Genomic DNA, 21,300 nt, shown 5'->3' with positions numbered 1-21,300 from the left:
CAAATACTTTCCGAAACGACTTCCTGACACTTAAATCTATACTCGATGTTAACAAATTTATCTTCTTCAGAAACGATTTCCTTGCCATTGCCATTGCCATCCCAACTCTAATCGAGTCAAAATAGGGGCCTGCATTCTGTGACTGGTGTTTAGATTTTTGACACAACAATCCCTCCGATCGTCACTTACCGGCAAGTGATCAGAGTTGGGATACTTCCTACACGTCGATCAGGGGACCTGAAGATGGCGTAATGTAGTGCTGAAACTGGTTGCTCAAATAAAATAAGAGCTGTAAATTTAGACCGCTGAATGTTTTTTGTTTCGACATTTTATATTCATCCTAATGTCAGTGACTGCAACATTCGAGCCTGTCACGGTGATGAAGACGACTTCCTGCCGGTAATTCCAGATGCCGTGCGCTGGACTTAAGGACCAGATATCCAGCTGTGAAGCATATCTATTGATAAGGTTCTCATCTGTAAATATACACTACTGGCCGTTGAAATTGCTACACCAAGAATAAAGCAGATGATAAACGGGTATTCATTGGACAGATACATTATACTAGAACTGACATGTGATTACTTTTTCACGCAATTTGGGTGTATAGATCCCGAGAAATCAGTGCCCAGAACAACCACCTCTGGCCGTAATATCGGCCTTGATACGCCTGGGCATTGAGTCAAACAGAGCTTGGATGGCGTGTACACGTACAGCTGCCCATGCAGCTTCAACACAATAACCACAGTTCATCAAGAGTAGTGAGTGGCGTATTGTGACGGGCCACCATCGACCAGACGTTTTCAATTGGTGAGAGATCTGGAGAATGTGCTGGCCAGGGCAGCAGTCGAACATTTTCTGTATCAAGAAAGGCCCGAACAAGACCTGCAACATGCGGTCGTGCATTATCCTGCTGAAATGTAGGGTTTCGCAGGGGTCGAATGAAGGGTAGAGCCACGGGTCGTAACACATCTGAAATGTAACGTCTATTGTTCAAAGTGCCGTCAATGCGAACAAGAGGTGACCGAGACGTGTGACCAATGGCAGCCCATACCATCACGCCGGGTCATACGCCAGTATGGCGATGACGAATACACGCTTCCAATGTGCGTTCACCGCGATGTCGCGAAACACGGATGCGACCGTCATGATGCTGTAAACAGAACCTGGATTCATCCGAAAAAATTATGTTTTGCCATTCGTACACCCAGGTTCGTCGTCGAGTACACCATCGCAGGCGCTCCTGTCTGTGATGCAGCGTCAAGGGTAACCGCAGCCATGGTCTCTGAGCTGATAGTCCATGCTGCTGCAAACGTCGTCGAACTGTTCGTGCAGGTGGTTGTTGTGTTGCAAACGTCCCCATCTGTTGACTCAGGGATCGAGACGTGGCTGCACGATCCGTTACAGCCATGCGGATAAGATGCCTGTCATCTCGACTGCTAGCGATACGAGGCCGTTGGGATCCAACACGGCCTTCCGTATTACCTTCCTGAACCCACCGATTCCATATTCTGCTAACAGCCATTGGATCTCGACCAACGCGAGCCGTAATGTCGCGATACGATAAACCGCAATCGCGTTAGGCTACAATCCGATCTTTATCAAAGTTAGAAACGTGATGATACGCATTTCTCCTCCTTACACGAGGCATCACAACAACGTTTCATTAGGCAATGCCGGTCAACTGCTGTTTGTGTATGAGAAATCGGTTGGAAACTTTCCTCGTGTCAGCACGTTGTAGGTGTCGCCACCGGCGCCAACCTTGTGTGAATGCTCTGAGAAGCTAATCATTTGGATATCACAACATCTTCTTCCTGTCGGTTAAATTTCGCTTCTGTAGCACGTCATCTTCGTGGTGTAGCAATTTTAATGGCCGGTAGTGTATATACGTGTATAGGTATGTGCGATCAGTGACTTGTCAGTACTAGCCATACGCTAAATAAATCCACATTCCTTGTCCGTATCGTCGCTAGAATGGATTCCCATTCGTCTGTTCAAATGGTTCAAATGGCTCTGAGCACTATGGGACTTAACATCTGTGGTCATCAGTCCCCCATTCGTCTGTCCTCCGCTTATGTACCGTCCTAATCCGGGTAAGGTCATCAGTTGTCATTCATTCTCGCGTTAGGAACTGGTCATAATGTTTTGGCTCATCACAGTTTATCGTCGCAGTACGCTGTACGCGCTGCATTAATTTAATATTGTTCACGCGATGTAGAAGTTGCGAAGAGATCGACGCCGATTTAACAAATGTGACATTTTCTCCGAGAAGTGTGAGAGACACTGAAGAACGTGGAGTGGAAATCTTTCGTGAAGCGAGACAAGCGGATCTGGAGTCGCCTCACTTGTCGCAGCGGTATTAGGAGTGTTTACGCGCCGCTATGTCGTAACTCACGGCCGGCGGCGTGAATAAGGCGAGGCGGCAGACACAGAAACCGTAGAGGCGCCGGCGCCGTGTGCAGGGGAAGCCCGGGCGAGCTGAGGGCGCTGCACTGCTGGGAGTGCTGCGGTGAGCAGGGGGCGCGGCGGTACGGGCAAGGGAGGGGGAGTGGAAGAGAGAGGGGCGGAAGAGCGGAAAAACAACATTGAAGGGATAGCATAGTCCAACAACAGCTTACTAATTATTAAACATCAGATATCTTTTAAATGAATAACAGTCTGATTTCTGGCAAAATCACAGCACGACGACCGCTCTTATAGAAGGGACTGACTAATTGAAACAAGCTACGGGCAAACAGGAGACAATTATGTGCTATTTATATTTCAACTGTTGTCTTTGACATTCTACGATACTACACTACTGACCATTAAAATTGCTACACCACGAAGATGACGTGCTACAGATGCGAAATTTAACCGACAGCAAGAAGATGCTGTGATATGCAAATGATTAGCTTTTCAGAGCATTTACACAAGGTTGGCGCCGGTGGCGACACCTACAACGTGCTGATATGAGGAAAGTTTCCAACCGATTTCTCATACACAAACAGCGGTTGACCGGCGTTGCCTGGTGAAACGCTGTTGAGATGCCTCGTGTAAGGAGGAGAAATGCGTACCATCACGTTTCCGACTTTGATAAAGGTCGGATTGTAGCCTATCGCGATTGCGGTTTATCGTATTGCGACATTGCTGCTCGCGTTGGTCGAGATCCAATGACTGTTAGCAGATTATGGAATCGGTGGGTTCAGGAGGGTAATACGGAACGCCATGCTGGATCTCAACGGCCTAGTATCTCTAGCAGTCGAGATGACAGGCTTCTTATCCGCATGGCTGTAACGGATCGTGAGCCAAGTCTCGATCCCTGAGTCAACAGATGGGGACGTTTACAAGACAACAACCATCTGCACGAACAGTTCGTCGACGTTTGCAGCAGCATGGACTATCAGCTCGGAGACCATGGCTGTGGTTACCCTTGACGCTGCATCAGAGACAGGAGCGCCTGCGATGTTGTACTCAACGACGAACCTGGGTGCAAGAATGGCAAAACGTCATTTTTTCGGATGAATCCAGGTTCTGTTTACAGCATCATGATGGTCGCATCCGTGTTTGGCGACATCGCGGTGAACCCACATTGGAAGCGTGTATTCGTCATCGCCATACTGGCGTATGACCCTGCGTGATGATATGGAGAGCCATTGGTTACACGTCTCGGTCACCTCTTCTTCGCATTGACGGCAGTTTGAACAGTGGACGTTACATTTCAGATGCGTTACGACCCGTGGCTCTACCCTTCATTCGATCCCTGCGAAACCCTACATTTCAGCAGGATAATGCATGACCGTATGTTGCAGGTCCTGTACGGGCCTTTCTGGATACAGAAATGTTCGACTGCTGCCCTGGCCAGCACATTCTCCATATCTCTCACCAATTGAAAACGTCTGGTCAATGGTGGTCGAGCAACTGGCTCGTCACAATACGCCAGTCACTTGTCTTGATGAACTGTGGTATCGTGTTGAAGCTGCATGGGCAGCTGTACGTGTACACGCCATCCAAGCTCTGTTAGACTCAATGCCCAGGCGTATCAAGGCCGTTATTACGGCCAGAGGTGGTTGTTGTGGGTACTGATTTCTCAGTATTTATGCACCCAAATTGCGTGAAAATGTAATGACATGCCAGTTCTAGTATAATATATTTGTCCAATGGATACTCGTTTATCATCTGCATTTCTTCTTGGTGTAGCAATTTTAATGGCCAGTAGTGTAGCTAAACTCAAATAGTCAAATTTTTTCCTGTACAGTGGTTCAACTCATAGCTTACTTCTACCAACAGTGTGTATTGATTGGAACTAGAAAATCACAATGGGGTATTCAGTATCAGGTGTCCTACGAGCATCAGTATTGAGCCCATTACTTTTCTCGTTATACATTACCGATGTGTCATCTATTCCCTTTGAATGTAAATATGACCTATACGCTGACGACCTTCAGTTACATCTAAGTGCAAATCAACACAGACTTGTGGACAGCCATCCAGTAAGTAAATGCCGATTTACTTGCCTTATCTGAGTGGATGCAGAACATGGGTCTGAAACGTAACCCCTCTAAAACCCAAGCAATCTCAGTCACTCACAGAAGACTTAATGACACGCAGTTTAGACTGTCTCTTCCACCCTCAATCCTACACGGCACACAAATAACTTTTCCTTCTACTGTAAAGAACTGGGGGTTGATTCTGGATCATCACATAGACTGGACTGAACACACAACTGCAGTCTGTAAGAAAGTGTGGGCGTCACTTCTTTCACCACAGAAACACTGCTGTCTTCTCCCGTCAGCGTGGACGCATCTGCTCCACACGAGCGATCCCTACCGTCATCAAGGAATGTAGATCAAATGATGATCTCTTAGAAGATCGAAACCGGTCATCTAAGGAATAAAAATTAACAACTGTGTTCACTAAATAAGTTATAATTGATTAAAATTTCCTGCAAAAGGTGTACGTAACAGTTAGTTACAGTTACGCGTAGTTTAGGTGTTACTTTCAATTAACGTTTACGTCCGTTCTGCTGGACGACAGAACATAGTACGAACTAAACCGGAGTTTTGGTTGATACTGTATCGACATACAACGCCAGGTACCGATCTGAGTGTCTGGCATCTGGAGGTTTGGGCGTTAGTTTAGCTATGGTTGTTCGCGTTCCCTCTTCACAGTTGTATCACCAACAGTGTCTTGGGCAATGTTGTTAGGTGACGTCCAATGAATAGTCCATATCCTAAGTCACTCAGCTCTGCTGCCCGACCCATGGTGCCGTTACCGCTTCTCTGCTCATAACACAATACTCTCCGTCTCCTTTAAGGTTGATGGGTCCGCCTCTCGTGACGTCTATAGGTCAATCCCGCATTACATAGGGGTGTCCAGATACTTCTCATCACATAATGAGTACGACACTTCACTGCCACGACGTACGTCAGCCGTGGAACGTCACAGAGCACCTGTTACCAGTCCTACAGCGCTCCAAAATATACCAGTGTACACTTTTAAGTGGGTGACAGATATTTTGTCCGGGCTGTTACATAACATGGAACCCCAGTGAAGACAACGCCCTGAACGAGTAGCTCTCCAGGTACGAATCAGGGCCCGCCCAGTCGGTAACATCATTGCTGGCAAAAAGGTGCTTAATTCGGTTTCCTGTCAGGCACACAATTTTAATCTGCCAGGAAGTTTCAGAATAGCCACACTTCGCTTCAGTGTGAAAGATTCATTCTGGAAACAATCCTCCAGTCCGTGGCTAAGCCATTTGCTCCGCAATATCCATTTTTCAATGATTACTTGTCCAGCAAAATACACAATAGTAGTTTTGTCAAGTCTGGGAAATAGGAGAGGGGTACTGGCAGAATTGAAGCTGTGAGAGTGGATCGTGAGTCGTGCATTCGACTCGCATCCAGTAGGTACAGGGTTCAAATCCCCAACTGGCCCTTGACTTTTTTCCTTTCTTTTGCGCTTTCCTTAATGCGAATATCAAAATATTTCATGTCCTTTCATACCCTCGTCCAAATCTGAATTTGTGCTGTGTCTAACGATCTCGCATAAGCACAAAGTTAAACCCTCATCTTCCTGTTTCTTACTGTTTTAAAACTAATAAGTGAGCACCAGACGGAGCCCGACACCATACTACAAAACCGAGTATTATCTTCATTGGTGCAAACAGTTAACCAAATCGTATTATTTTGAACGCATTGTCCGGCAGTAACCATTTTATTGAGAGAGACTTAGCTGAAGCACGCTGCATCGTTATCACCTTCTAGCTGTGATTCCAGAGTCATCGTATCCAAACAAGAGATTGGTAGATAGTTTAAGAACAATATTTACCCGCGGCCATCCTATCACGATGAGAGCAGCATTTGTGAACTACTCGGAATAAGCAACACTGATCTACGCCGCAGTTACAAAAGTCTGGACCTGCAGGAAACTTTACGGAAATATTTGTACAAGATATTCTGTTCTAATGTAGCGCAAAGTGACATATTTCGTGGATTATAATAAAAACTGACTTTTGTAACGTATGCCTGTAAGGACAACAGCGTATTTTAGAACTACGGGTGGTGCAGTATGCTAAGGGCATCTTGTATCATTTTACATTCCTCTTAACGTATAATGTGAGTCGTAAAAAGTTCTACTAAATCTTTCATTTTGACACTAATTTTTCCACAGAATCAGTACTTTGTGAAACCTTGACGACAGCAGTAAGGTTGAAACATCCTCTTTGTATGTAAGGAATGTATGAAACTTCCCCTTTGAATGCGAAGAATGATAGTGCCGGAAAAACTTCTACGTTATTTGATACAGAAGAGCTGAGTAAAACTGAACGTACTCAGACAGTTTTCTCGTGCACTGGTGGGTAGCGCCAAAGATGACCTCGGTTTGAGGAAGGCCGGCATGTACCAGATTCCGTGTCAATGTGGCAAGTCGTATATTGGTCAGACGATGCGTACCGTCGAGGATCGATGCCGTGAACAACAGAGGCACACTCGACTGATGTATCCGAGCAAGTCGGCGGTCGCTGAACATTGTTTGTCGGAAAATCATGCCATGGAGTATGACCGCACGAGGATTCCTGGTACAGACGTCGAGATACTGGGACAGCGTTGTTAGAGAGGCCATCGAAATTCGCACCAATGACGACCTCATAAACCGTGTCTGTGGCTATAATCTTAGCAAGGCTTGGGAACCAGCGATCGGGTTAATCAAGAGTAAATCGAGCAAACGTATAGTTGTGACGACCACGGCGGACAGAGCCATCACACCGACGTCATCTCAGACGACGTCGCAATCTGTTCCACCGCGCGACCGCGGCGCGGGGCGCAGACGGCGGAGGGAGCGCGCCGCGGGCGGAGGGTATTTAAATCGGCCGCCGCCGCGACCGAACCCAGTTCCCTCTGAGTAGCCATAGCGTACGGATCTCCGTGCCAGCACGTTCACAGGAGCTCAGTCCGTCAGTTCACCTGATGATGGCGACATGTATGATCGCCGAAATATTGTGCCCGTTAGACACTATGGACCGGCAGCATACCCGTGGATATTTTGAGTTTCTCTTTACTTATTCTGATCATGTCCAAACAGACACAATATTTTAGCGCAACGCAATCTGAATTTCAATAATCCCTAGAAAAGAATGGCCCTGACTAACAATAACCGATACCCTTTATGAATCACTTAGCTCACAAAAATCTTCGTTACTCGAACTACTGCAATACAGCGAGCGCCAATACTGCCATACTGCCAGCTAAATAAAAGATTCTAACTACTGAAGGCACTAACTACTGATAGGCATAGTTAGCAAATGAAAGATTTTGATGGAAAACAAACAATGTATTTACCTTAATAGTGTTCAAAAGTCATAATATATGTATATCAGTTCATGACATCCAGTCTTACAAATTTCCTTTCGCTGACGGAGACACGTCCAGATCGTCCGCTTATAGTAACCTCTGAAAACTCTGGCATCTCTCTCCCCACATCCACCACTGCTGGCGCCTCACATCCAACTGCCCAACACTACGTGCTGTTCCCATCCAACTGCCCAACGGTACACTAGCGAATACTCCAACAATGAGTCAAACCAGCCACAGACTGCACACAGCGCAGTCAGCGATTTTCATACAGAGCACTACGTGGCGTTACCTTCATAAAAAACGCATATTGTTGCGCCAAGGCAATATTTGAACACTCACAGCAAGATGCTTTTCAAGACTTTGTTGCATGTATGTGTGTGAAATCTTATGGTACTTAACTGCTAAGGTCATCAGTCCCTAAGCTTACACACTACTTAACCTAAATTATCCTAAGGACAAACACACACACCCATGCCCAAGGGAGGACTCGAACCTCCGCCGGTACCAGCCGCTCAGTCCATAACTGGAGCGCCCTAGACCGCTCGGCTAACCCGCGCGGCCAAGACTCTGTTCAATTCACATCCACATCTACATATATATTTCGCAAGCCACCCCATGTTGCGTGGTGGAGGGTACCTTGTACCACCAGTACTCATTTCCGTTTCTGTTCCACTCGGAAATAGAGCGAGCGGAAAACGACTGTCTATATGCCTCCGTGCGAGCCCTAATTTCTCTTATCTTATCTTCGTCACGTAGTACGCGAAATGTACGTACTTTGACGGCTGTAGAATCGTTCTAATATCAGCTTCAAATGTCGGTTCTCTAAATTTTCTCAGTTTCTCGAGAAGAACGTCGCCTTCCCTCCAGGGATTCCCATTTGAGTTCCCGAAGCATCTCCGTAATACTTGCGTTTCTATCGCACCTACCAGTAACAAATCTAGCAAATCGCCTCTGAATTGCTTCGCTGTCTTCCTTTAATCCGACCTTGTAGGGATCCCAAAAATTCGAACAGTACTCAAGAATGGGCCTCAATAGCGTTCCACACGCTGTCTCGTTTACAGACGAACCACACTTACCTAAAATTCTCCCTGCAGCCTGCGTCGATCATTCACCCTCCTTACTAACGTCCTTACGTACTATTTACGTTTCATATCGCTTTGCAACGTTATGCCTAAATATTTAATCGACATGACTGTGCCAGGCAGTACACTACAAATGCAATATTCGAACATACGGGATTATTTTTCCTACTCATCTGCGATAACGTACATTTTTCTACATTTAGAGTAAGCTGCCATTCATCACACCAACTAGAAATTTTGTCTCAATCATCTTGTATATAGTAGCAGCGGATTATTATGAGAGAGGGTAATGATATCGTCCCTTAAAACATCGTTGAGATAGTTACTGATTTAAGAGTATTTACCCTTCGTAGTAAGACAATAAATCCTACTCTATTCAGACCTCCCGTTCGCCAGTGACAAACGCAGCTTCTTACTTCCATTCACAAGAATTTGAAAAAAGTACTGCTTGCGTAAAGATAAGGTAGCTCAGATGTTCGACTCTTATATCCCATTACAGTCTAATATCGCGCTGTGCATTTACACTTATGGAAAAAATATCGCAACACGAAGAAGAGGTTGTGCGTGTTTCTACATCTGAAAGTTGGTGTCTATTCAAATTTCCCACCAGTTGCATAAGGGTGACACTAGTAGTGCCACTATGAGGACACAAATCATGTTTGCTTTAAATACACGCTGTAACGGTCGCGGCATTAGTTACCTTTGAGATTGGACGTAGTTGGTTGGTTGTTTCGGGGAAGGAGACCAGACAGCGAGGTCATCGGTCTCATCGGATTGGGGAAGGACGGGGAAGGAAGTCGGCCGTGCCCTTTGAAAGGAACCATCCCGGCATTTGCCTGGAGCGATTTAGGGAAATCACGGAAAACCTAAATCAGGATGGCCGGACGCGGGATTGAACCGTCGTCCTCCCGAATGCGAGTCCAGTGTTTGGACGTAGTGAGTTGATGTTAGTCAAGGATGCCTTTAAGGCGACAAAGACACTACACTGAGTTTTAATGAGGTCGTGCAACAGGGCTACGAGGAGCTGGATGTTCCTTCTATGATATTGCAGGGAGACGTGTCGGGATTGTAACTACTGCATATGACTTCTGACAGCTGTGGTCACGATAATGTACTGTCGCAAGGAGACCGGGCTCTGACGGCCATGTAGCACTACCGAGAGGGAAGACTATCGTGTTCGGTATATGGCTCTGGTGCATCGTACTGCATCTGCAGCAGCAATTTTAGCAGCATTTGGCATCACACTGACACAAGGAACTGTTACAAATTGGTTAGCTCCATGCCAGACGCCCTGTAGCGTGCATTCCACTGACTCCATACCACCAACATTTCCGACTAAGCGCGTGCTCATTGGAGGGCGCAGCGGAGATCTGTTGTGTTTTCTTATGAAAGGTAGTTCTGTCTCGATGCCAGTGATGGCCGTGTGTTGGTTAGGAGGAGGCCAGCTGAGAGCCTGCAACCAACCAATCTGCGTGCTACAGACACTGGACCTAGACCTCCACTTATGGTCTGGGATGTGATTTCATATGACAGCAGGAGCATTCGCATGGTTATCCCAAACACCCTGAGTGCCAATTTGTAAGTCAGTCTGGTGATTAGACCTGTTGTGCTGCCATTCATAAACAGCTTTCCAGGGGGTGTTTTCCAACAGAACAGTGCTCGCCCAGACTCCGCTATTGTAACGCAACATGCTCTACAGAATGTCGACATATTGTCTTGGCTTGCTCGATCACCAGCTCTGTCTCGAATCGAGCACATGTTGCACATCGTCGGACTGCAACTCGAGCGGACTGCAAACATCAAAAGCCGTCCCTGTATTGACCGACCAAGTGCAACAGGCATGGAACTCCAACCCACAAACTGACACCCCGCACCTGTACAACACAATGCATGCATGCTTGCATTCAACATTTTGGCGGTTACACCGGTTGTTAATGTGCCAGAATTTCACATTTTCAGTGGCTTATCTCCCGCTTACATCAATCTGCGATGTTGCAATGTTAATCACTTAAATATATTACCTAGACGAATGTATTCCCGAAACTTCTACATTAACTATTTTTTGGTGTTGTGATTTTTTTTCCATAAGTGTATTTCTTCTTGATGAATCACTTTTGGGTAATATGTGCTTATTAAAGGAAGATTCTGCTAGGATACCTGAAATTTACGCCGCAGTGCTATAGGAACAGATTTCAAGGTCACAAAACAAAAAGTCTCGGGTGAATGTTACCTCGGCAAAACATGTTCTGCGACTCGGTTTTTCGCTTGCTGCTGTTGCGGCAAGGTGGGACAGTGAATAGGGCACTGGACTCGTATTCTGGAAGACGGCGGTTCAAACTCCCGTCCAGCCTTCCAGATTTGGAGGTTGAGTGATTGCTCTAAACCAAGTAAGGCAAATGCCTGGGTGACCCTTTGTGAAGCACACGAATGATCTCCATCTGGATCCTTATTCCACACAGGCTCGACGGGATATTAAACATTCATCTTCTTAACCATCATTTTGCCTTCAATGTTGGATGCAGTCTCTTAAAAAAGTTGATTACAAGAAACTTTCCTAACAGCAATCGGAAGAAGTCACTTATTCGGCATATTTAAATACAGTAAGGACTCAGCAGTAGAGAAGAGCGGTGCTATGCAGGAAATCTACTTAGAAAAGTCATAGTTATTGTGAGAATTTAAACTAAATAGCGTCCTGACATAGAAATTAGTCATAAAATTTTAATTGTAATATCAAAAAAATGAAGTCACATAATTAAGTTTTTGTTTATTTGTGGGTAAGTGTACGCAGTCTTGATATTTAGCAGCAAATAAACAAAACATTTAACATCTAACTTTATTTTTTCAAGGTGATGGTAAAGCTTTATGATTGTCTTTCATACTGCAATAATTATCCTTATGTACTATATTCCACCTACAACTTCTATTTCCTTTTCGTTTGTTTTGTGCTCTGTTGGCCGTTTAATAATTCTAGCTTATCCTCGAAAATAGGCTTGCATTTGTGTTTAGTTCTGACGGCACTATAAAAAACACACATTTTCATCACTACATAAGGAGCACATGCAAAAGATAAATTGCAAGCCTTTTATTTGAAATAAGTCAGTTGGTTAACGACCTTGCTGGGAGATGTTATATTCTGTAACGCGAATGCATATAGAGAGTTCATTGACCTCGTTACGTCAGTAATTTCTCCTTAACGTCTTGCGTCCCGGCTGCTCTGTGGTATCCCAGGCCGTCAAGCGAGAGGGTACCATGCACCATGCGTCGTAGGCAACACAACCGTATTTAAAGATTCCACGTGGAGACATAGCATGAGTATTCTAAGTAATCAACTAACGACGTGATTAATTAGCAGCGGAGCAGGGGAGAAAACGGCATATGCTACGATCATTTGACTTATAATCAGATCAATAGTTTGCATGACTTAGCAAAGGTAATTAATTATATAAAATCTATCGAGTAGAGGAAAACGGCGAAAACAGAAAATCGCTGCCAAAACTAGTTGCTGAAACAAGTTCTGACCGAGATGAAGGTCATGTTTAAGTGACCTCCGAAAATCCACAGTTGCCAACAGTAAAACGAAAATGTTGCTCTAGAGTTTCTCAGCACGGAACAGTCAGTTGGTTATACAATACCTGGTCGAACGACCACGTGACAGCCACGTGTTATATAAGCATGTAAACTCTATTCTGATAAAATGCAAAAGCAAATGGCAATTTTTTTCACTTCCTTAGCAACAGAAAAGTAAAGTAGCATAGTGTTTTTTACTAGAAAAACCTCAACGGATAATTTTAGCCAGCAAACCGAGAAAGTTTTATTCCCTTGTGAAAATCAGCTATAGCGCGTCCACACAGTGCGCGTTATGTCGCAGATATAATAGTTTCATCTCTAGGTGATTATGTTAAAGGCATGCATTTTAGTGCTGAGTTTGTATTGCTGATAACGATGTGAGAGAAGAAAGAAGTTATTAGTACGTGACGTAACAGCATATACATCCCAACAGAGCCAATGTGGCCAAATTAGCTTCCCAAACAAATCCGACGAATGAATTACCATCAACATTGCTACCTTCCCCACATCTCTTACGACACTGCGAGCTGATCTGGGATTCAGTCTGGACTTTACCGACGAATATGATGATCAGAATATTCCCGTCACCTTATCACATTTACTTCTCATTTAAATTCTCAGGGTGGCACTCCCTTACAACACGATTTGTACCGGTTACCTTAGTAATGTACGTTACGGATCTAGTCAGCGAAAGAGGGTTAATCTTAGATAGTGACAGATTTCGACCGAAGGTAAAATGCAATTTTTTGAGATCTCAGGCTAAAATTTACCACCATATGTTACATTCTGTGATTATAAACATGTTACGTAAAGAGAATAATTAATTCCTCATCGGGTGAAAAAATGTCGCTTTCAGTGGAGACAAGTTATTGTTAAAGAAATTAGCAAAGGGATGGCGTTTCCACAGTGTTAAGGCTCTCATTATAGCCATGTAAAAAAATAATAAGGAAATAATAAACAATATGTGGTTCGCTCAAAAACTGAAGGACATAAAAGTAAGCAAAGCAATGGAGACGATGACATCTGCATTGGGATGGACATGATCATTAATAGACATTCCCGAACTGTAGCAAACGAAAGATAGAGATTGTAATTTGTAGATTAGATTCGTTGTTATTGTTGACGTTGAGTCTGGGGAAAGACGAGAGCTCTGCTGTGGCTGGAATCGATGTGCACTGACTGATGTTTCCGAAATAACTTTACGAAAACTAATGTCATATATCCAGAAAACAGCAAAAAGCTCTAACAGGTGACTGTCCAACCTACTAAGAAAACTTCAGATAATCGCCACCCAGCGACTGGCAACACTATAGATCTCCGGCGATATACAAACGAGGTCATTAAACGTCTTGTGGCACGAAGAGATGAACGAGAGAGCGAGAGACACAACCACCGCACTACAGATGGAATGCTGTCTTCGTGTAAACAGTGTCAGTTACACTAAGGGAGCTTGAAAAGCACTCGCAAGTGAAACGTAGAAAGAATACAGTAATACCTGCCGACGAAGTGCTCTGAATACAAGAATCTAAATTTGCAGTGCAAAATATTGCAGTGGAGCACTAGTGACGATTCTTTGGTGAAAATGTGGCGAAATGGCCTTGTGTAACTGGGTATACATGAAAACAACAGCCACACAGGTAGTATTCTTTTTGATTTGTCCAAATCATTACTATAAATTAAAACAGTGCAAGCTGGCTATAAAAATGATAATTCCAGGCTAAAAAATTTACTTCCGTTATTGAGTCTTACAGTGTTACATTTTCACGTGTTTCAATATGAGAACTTGGTGCAGATTTCACGAAGAAAAAAGGAAAAAAGACGCTGTCGACGTGATAGCTTTGGAAACTGTGCAGGGGTAGTTTCTTGTGTATACGAACACGGGGCAGGAAGGATTTTAACGTCACGTTAATACGAGGTCTTTCAAGACGGTACTGTCACATTAGGGGAAAGAAACTAGAATAAGCATACTGTAAGTACCATCTTCGCATTAAGGAAAACAAAGAAACTAAAATTTGTACGTTGTCGGTACACCACTGTAGCTGCATTCTTATTAAAATATTCCATTATATTGAATCGTGGTAGACGGACTAAGGCACAATAACGATAAATATTTAAAAAAGTAAGACATTTCCGTCCCGGCTTTGAAAGTTTAAATTTTACGAAGCGCGTTTTAAGAATGTAATTTAAAAAAATGTGATTTCGTTATAGTCATGGACTTACTACTACCTAACACGGTAGCTGCTTCTCGTAGAGCACAGTCGGAAAGCTGAACCAATATTGCCGAATGAAGATTCGAACCACATTTCTACCGAATACAAGTCCATATTTTCTAATTATTGTAACAACCTGGCGAATCATTACTCTTACAAGCTGCCCCCACCATCAGTTTGTGTTTTCGACAGAGAACACAAACAATCGAAAAAACGTTACCAAAGAAGTTAGTGTACTAATGAAACTACGTAAAACGATTGGGAGAATGTTTGCGTTTAAGGCCCAATCGGTATGGAGGTAATTAGAGACGCAGCATGCACTTTGCTTGGACAGTGATGGAGGACGACTCTGCCATGACTTGTTGATGTAAACACCGACATTCGCCTTTATGTGATTACTAAATACACACACACACACACACACACACACACACACACAGCAATCATAAATGAGACCTGACGGGGATCTTAATATTACGCCTACCAGATGGGAATCTAGTGACTTAACATTTCGTCAGGCAGTTATCTAAATGCTGATTCTGCACCTGGAAACATTTCGTCAGGCAGTTATCTAAATGCTGATTCTGCACCTGGAAATAAACTAAATCAAGGTGAAGTAATAACAAATACACACATCCACGTGGAGGCAGACTCTGCTGGTAGAGACTCATGACGAACTGACACATTTACGGCCATTAGCTAAATACGCTCGCAATCTGAATAAGACAACTTGAGCGAGGAAACGATCGCAATCAAAGAAGACATGACGCTAATTAAACTACGTGTAACAGATTCGCATGCCTCGGTTACGCAACCTCAGGTAGTTTTTTACATCTGTCATATCAAACATTCGGATCAGCACAATGGCGTTGGCGGACCATTGGTATGAATATAAGCCGCACCCAGATATAAAAGGTGCCCTTAAATTTTAGGGAGGAGTGGGAGGAGGAGGAGTGGGGTTGAAAGACATACACCCAATAGAGAAAAATTTGTCACATTACTCGTTTATAAAAAAAGCTGTTCACCCTTACCGTATTTTCATTTTGTTACACACAGTTAGCAGGCTTTTCCTCACGGTCTTCACTGATGCCACTTAACTTAACTACTGGTCTTTGTCTTATCAGTGTTAGTATTTCTGTCACTCTCCTCACAAAGTTCGTTGTCCTCGCTACCACTCATAGAACTGGAATCGCAGCGCTTCTTGAACCAAATCTTTTGAGTCTTCTCTTCCCCGACGTGTTCTTCATGTAATTAATAATGCGAGTTTGAAATTTGAATTACAGCTTCATTGAATTCCGAAGTTTGTTCATTTTGCTCCAACGTTATCTCTCATTCAAGAAGACCAATTTTTTTCTCTTGAGTTAGGGAAAAATTATGCCTGTGTTCTCGCGTAACGTAGCATAGCTGTGAGCACAACAGTCAACATCGCGCCTCCCCGAGGTGCGACTACTACAGTGCGTTTAGTTTCGTGGTTGTTTTATAGTGTTTGCTATATTATTTTATCGTTCACATTTCTTTTGATATCGATTAGGCGCTCACTAGCGCAAATATATCTCTATTGCTTGCTCTTTTTCACCAAAGGAGAAAAATAAAAACAGTTTGGTTAGTTTTTTTAAATGAACCCATCGCCATTTGACAGTATTTTTGTTTATTTAATCACGACCTAGGTTTTCGGCCTTTTATGCCATTTTCAAGTGATTGAGTTTATGTCATCAACATAAATTGCACAAATATTTGTTTCTCGCAGGGTCGTCTTCCTGATTCCGGAGAAAATGTGACGTCTGATGATGTCTTACAAGCAGCAACGTCGATAAAAAAGATCATTGATTACTCTTCTAATTTTTTTTCTACGAGTACCATTATTTCGACTATTTCTTGATTCCAACTTGATCAGTCAAATTTTCATTACATCGAATTCTCAATTACTCGAACTTTTTCTGCGGTCCGGTGAAATTTGAATTATCTAGAGTCGACTACACAGTAACAAACTAATGTAACTCCGCGATCTTTAGAACAGAAGAAACAGTCTTGGTTGGACAAGATAAGTTTATTTAATCTTCACGTGTGACGCGTTTCGGCAGTCTAGTAGCCGGCGTGACAGCGCGCGCTCACAGTGATGTAAACAAGCCATACTTGTGTTCATGGGGCGATTTTTTCATGGATGAAGTAATGAAGCATTGACAGTTGCTATCTGGCTGTTATACCCGAGTTCTATGGGACTCTTAATTACGTAAGACGCCTCGGTCACGATTAGCAAAAAATTTTATCGATTGTCTGGTGATGCCACGAATAAGCGAAACGCGTCACACGTGTAGATTAAATAAACCTATCTTGTACAATCAAGACAACTTTTTTTCTGTTCTAAACATTTATTACAGTTGCTGTACCAGTGCTACTGCGGCAGTCATGGGGTGCAGTGATTTTAACTATGCGATCGGTCTCCGAAGACCAGGCGATGTCGACCGGCATCCGTGTCATTCTCCACCTTGTGGCGTCATGCGGATGATGCATGGATGGTTATGGATTCAGCACACCGCTCTTCAGGTCGTTGTCGACTTTCAGACCTCGGAACTTCTATGTCTGATTCAAGTAGCTCCTCTGTTGACATCATGAAGCTGAGTGGACCCCGTTTCCGTCCTCGCACCAAGGAAAAACAACACCTAGCGCCAGGAATTTGAACAAGGATCCCCGTTCTACGTTGCGTAAAAATACCTCTACGCGATAATAAGCAGCGCCGGAATTTTTCGTGGCCGAATTACGAGGAAAATGTGCGGCTTATATTCGGGCATATACTGCGGTGTACCGGTATGAAATGAGCGTTAAGATACAAATGTGTCGATAGGGAACATTTGTTGTGAACGAGCCTTAATTTTTTTTTGTTTGGTTGGTATGACATGTGTCAAAGATATTTAGTATACATCAAGTCATGGAACAAACAACATCACATGTTTTCATCGTGTCAACAACGTCGAATTTTGTACCAGAAAGTGTTGATTTGCGGAAAGCATTAATTTTTTGTTTTCATTTGAAAAAAAACTGCTGCAGAGTCGCATCGAATGCTTGTCGAGACATATAGTGACCATGCTCTATCAGAAGCAACATGCAAAAGATGGTTTCAACGGTTCAGAAATAATTATTCTGATGTAAGAAATGAAGAACGTGGAAGACCACCAAAAAAGTTCGAAGCCGCCGAACTGTAAGCAATATTGGATGAAGATGATACTTTGAGTCAGAAGCAAATGACAGCAATGCTAAATGTTGCACAACAAACAATTTCTGACCGTTTGAAAGCTAAGGGAAAGATTCAAAAGTGTGCCACATGAACTGAATGAAAGACAGATGGAAAACCGAGAAACCATTTGTCAAATTTTGTTTCAAAGACATGAAAGAAAATCAATTTTGCATCGAATTGTTGCTGGCGATGAAAAGTGGATTTATTTTAAGAATCCTAAACGGGAAAAATCATGGGTTAATCCGGGACAACCATCAACATCAACTGCAAAACCAGATCGATTCGTCAAGAAGATAAGGCTCTGTGTTTGGTGGGATCAGAAAGGTGTGGTGTGTCATGAGCTTCTGAAACCCCGTGAAACTGTGAATACTAATCGCTACAGACAACAAATGATCAATTTGAACTATGCATTGATCGAAAAAGACCAGAATGGGCCAGAAGACATGGCAAAGTAATTTTTTTACACGACAATGCACCTACACACAAAGCAAAACTGGTTCAGGATACAATCAAAACACTTGGCTGGGAGCTGCTACCTCACCCGCCGCATTCACCGGACTTTGCCCCTTACGACTACCATTTGTTTTCATCAATGGGGCACGCATTGGCTGAGGAACACTTCGATTCCTAAGAAGAAGTCGAAAATTGGTTGTCTGATTGGTTTGCTTCAAAAGACGAACATTTCTATTGGCGTGGTGTCCACAAATTGCCAGAAAGGTGGTCAAAATGTATAGAAAGCAATGGTCAGTACTTTGAATAAAATGTTTTTACTTTTCAAATCAAAATTAGTGTTTCATTTTCACAAAAAAAACACTCATTTCATACCGGTACACCTCTACGCTCCTGAAACTTATGTTATGAGGCACACAGTATATGTTTTACCAGTATCATTTCCCCTCAGCTAACCTCTACTTTTCTTCTTCACACTTAATTTACCGATATTGCGTGGGGATGTAAACGTTGGCACACTTCCATACATTACGTAACCGAAAATTCCTCTTCTATAGTGGTTGCAACACTCCAGAGAGGTACAGGAAGCGCTAGAATGTTTGCAGCGTCCGATTTCGGACAGCTGCGTACACAGAAGCACAGCACGACGGGACGACTCTTAGTAAAAATGTGGCCGCATGGCGTTGTGTACTCACGTAGCAGGTGTCGGCGACGGCGCTGTACGAGACGGGCTTCGCCTTCTTGCCTGCGCTTCCCGCCGATGCCGCAGAACCCCCGGAGGAGTCGCGGAGCAGCGGTTCGCTCTCGCTGTGTGTCATTTTCGTGTCTACGTCTTCTGTGTGCTGAGGTACGGGAACGAACTACCGGCGTCTCCGGATGCTAGGCCGCCATCGCACGCACTGGCGACGAACCGCGCGCTGTCCGCCGGCCTCGCTTTACGTAACAGACTGGTTTGCAGGCGGCGCCGTACGCCATCCCCTCTCACCTAGCACGCGCTACGGAGGATACGATGCACCTCTGCCAGGGGTGCCTGTAAACACTAAAATCTATTCCTTTTTTTGGTGGTGGTGGTGGGGGAGGGTGGCAACAGTTTGACAGCCACCAACTGTGCCGACCTCTTCGTTATACGAGGGTAATCCCAAAAGTAAGGTCTACTATTTAAGTACATAGACCTGTTTATTTCTACGAAGGTTTACATCAGTTTACAGCTTGAACATTTAGATATTTTTCGACATAATCACCATTTCTGTCGATGCATTTTTGTAGACGCTGTGGCAGTTTTTGTGCGCCCATGTCATACCAGCTCGCCGCCATGCTGTTCAGAAAGTTATGAACCTCTTTTTTCAACTTGTCGTCGGAGCTGAATCGCTGGGACCACAATTAACGCTGACAGGTACTGTGAGACTCTGAAAAAACTCAAACGGGCAATTCAGAACCGGAGAAGAGGAATGTTGAGCAAGGGCGTACACATTCTCCATGACAACGCTTGCCCACGCATCGCTCGGCAAACCGTTGCTCTCCTGCAACAGTTTCAGTGGAACATAATCACCCACCCGCCCTATAGTCCTGACTTGGCGCCCTGTTCCCTAGGTTAAAAGAACATTTGGCCGGAAAGCGATTCAGCTCCGATGGGCATACAAAAACTGCCACAGCGTCTACAAAAACGCATCGACAGAAATGGTGATTATTTCGAAAAATATCTAAATGTTCAAGCTGTAAACTGGTGTAAACCATTGTAGAAATAAACAGGTCTATGTACTTATAAAAAAAATTGGAGACCTTACTTTTGGGATTACCTTCGCATCACAGTAATACTTGCACTGAATGTCGTCAGTTACTTGTTGGACAGCCAGCAGACTTGCCTCGTTGCCCACCCAGGTTCTCGTGAGACTACCGAAATTAAGCTACGTCGTACGTGCGTAGTACTTGGATCGGTAACCGCCTAGTATGCCATGTTCTATTGGCTGCTTCCCATTTGCTTTTACAGCAAAAGGCAGGAGGGATTATGGTGGAAAGTTTCTGATCACCGGACTTAAACGCCCATGTCCTGGAGTAATTTCCAAACCTCTCTGTAGTTTGTCACGAAATAAGAGCAGGTGACAGTGTTGATGGTGATCTGTCCGTCGAATGGTGACCTTAAGCTCGTCACTTCCCTAAATGCTATTCGAGAGCAATAGTCCCTTACGGTTCTCCCAGCCAACAATGCCACGCGACTATACTTTTACTCGTTCATTCTTCTAATCTCTGTCTAGCCTTACAAAAAAATAGTTCAAATGGCTCTGAGCACTTTGGGACTTAACGTCTCAGGTTATCAGTCCCCTAGAACTTAGAACCAGTTAAACCTCTTGCCTTACAGTTTTTACTCTCCACCAAATGCCTCTAGTATTGTGGCAGTTACTCCTAGATGTCTGAACACATTTCCTTGTTCTCAATGTTTTCATTTTCCCCTCACGTCGATCCTGCGGTAAACCTCGTCGTTTCTTATCTTTACCAGTCCGTCTAGTTTTCAACATCCTTCTGTAATATCACATTTCAAACGCTTCTATTCTCCCTTTTCCGGTTTACCCATTGTCCGTGATTCACTTCCATGCATTGCTGTTCTCCAGACGCACATTCTCAGAAATTTATTCCTCAAATTGAGGCTTGTGTTTAATAATACACTGAAGGGCCAAGGAAACTGGTACACCTGCCTAACATCGTGTTGGGCCCCAGCGAGCACGCAGAAGTGCTGCAACACGACGTGGCATGGATTCGACTGAAGTAGTGCTGGAGGGAATTGACACCATGAATCCTGCAGGGCTGTCCATAAATACGTAAGAGTATGATGGGGTGGAGATCTCTTCTGAACAGCACGTTGCAAGGTATCCCAGATATGCTCAGTAATGTTCACGTCTGGGGAGTTTGGGGCCAGCGGAAGTGTTTAAACT

The 21,300-nt window shown here is 44.0% G+C and overlaps 1 protein-coding gene across 1 annotated transcript in view; it reads right to left on the bottom strand.

Moving 5' to 3' along the window:
- LOC126251333 (protein white-like) overlaps window positions 1–19,295 on the bottom strand; it is a 271,024-nt gene extending 251,729 nt beyond the window's left edge. Inside the window, exon 1 of the mRNA XM_049951677.1 lies at window positions 19,069–19,295. Within this exon, the coding sequence (XP_049807634.1) occupies window positions 19,069–19,191 (123 nt within the window). The 5' untranslated portion in view covers window positions 19,192–19,295. The remainder of the gene's footprint in view (window positions 1–19,068) is intronic.
- Between the last annotated feature and the right edge of the window lie 2,005 nt (window positions 19,296–21,300).

The sequence above is a fragment of the Schistocerca nitens genome, chromosome 4, assembly GCF_023898315.1.
Source record: "Schistocerca nitens isolate TAMUIC-IGC-003100 chromosome 4, iqSchNite1.1, whole genome shotgun sequence".
Taxonomy (NCBI): Eukaryota; Metazoa; Arthropoda; class Insecta; order Orthoptera; family Acrididae; genus Schistocerca; species Schistocerca nitens.
This window is presented reverse-complemented; position numbering and strand designations above follow the sequence as displayed.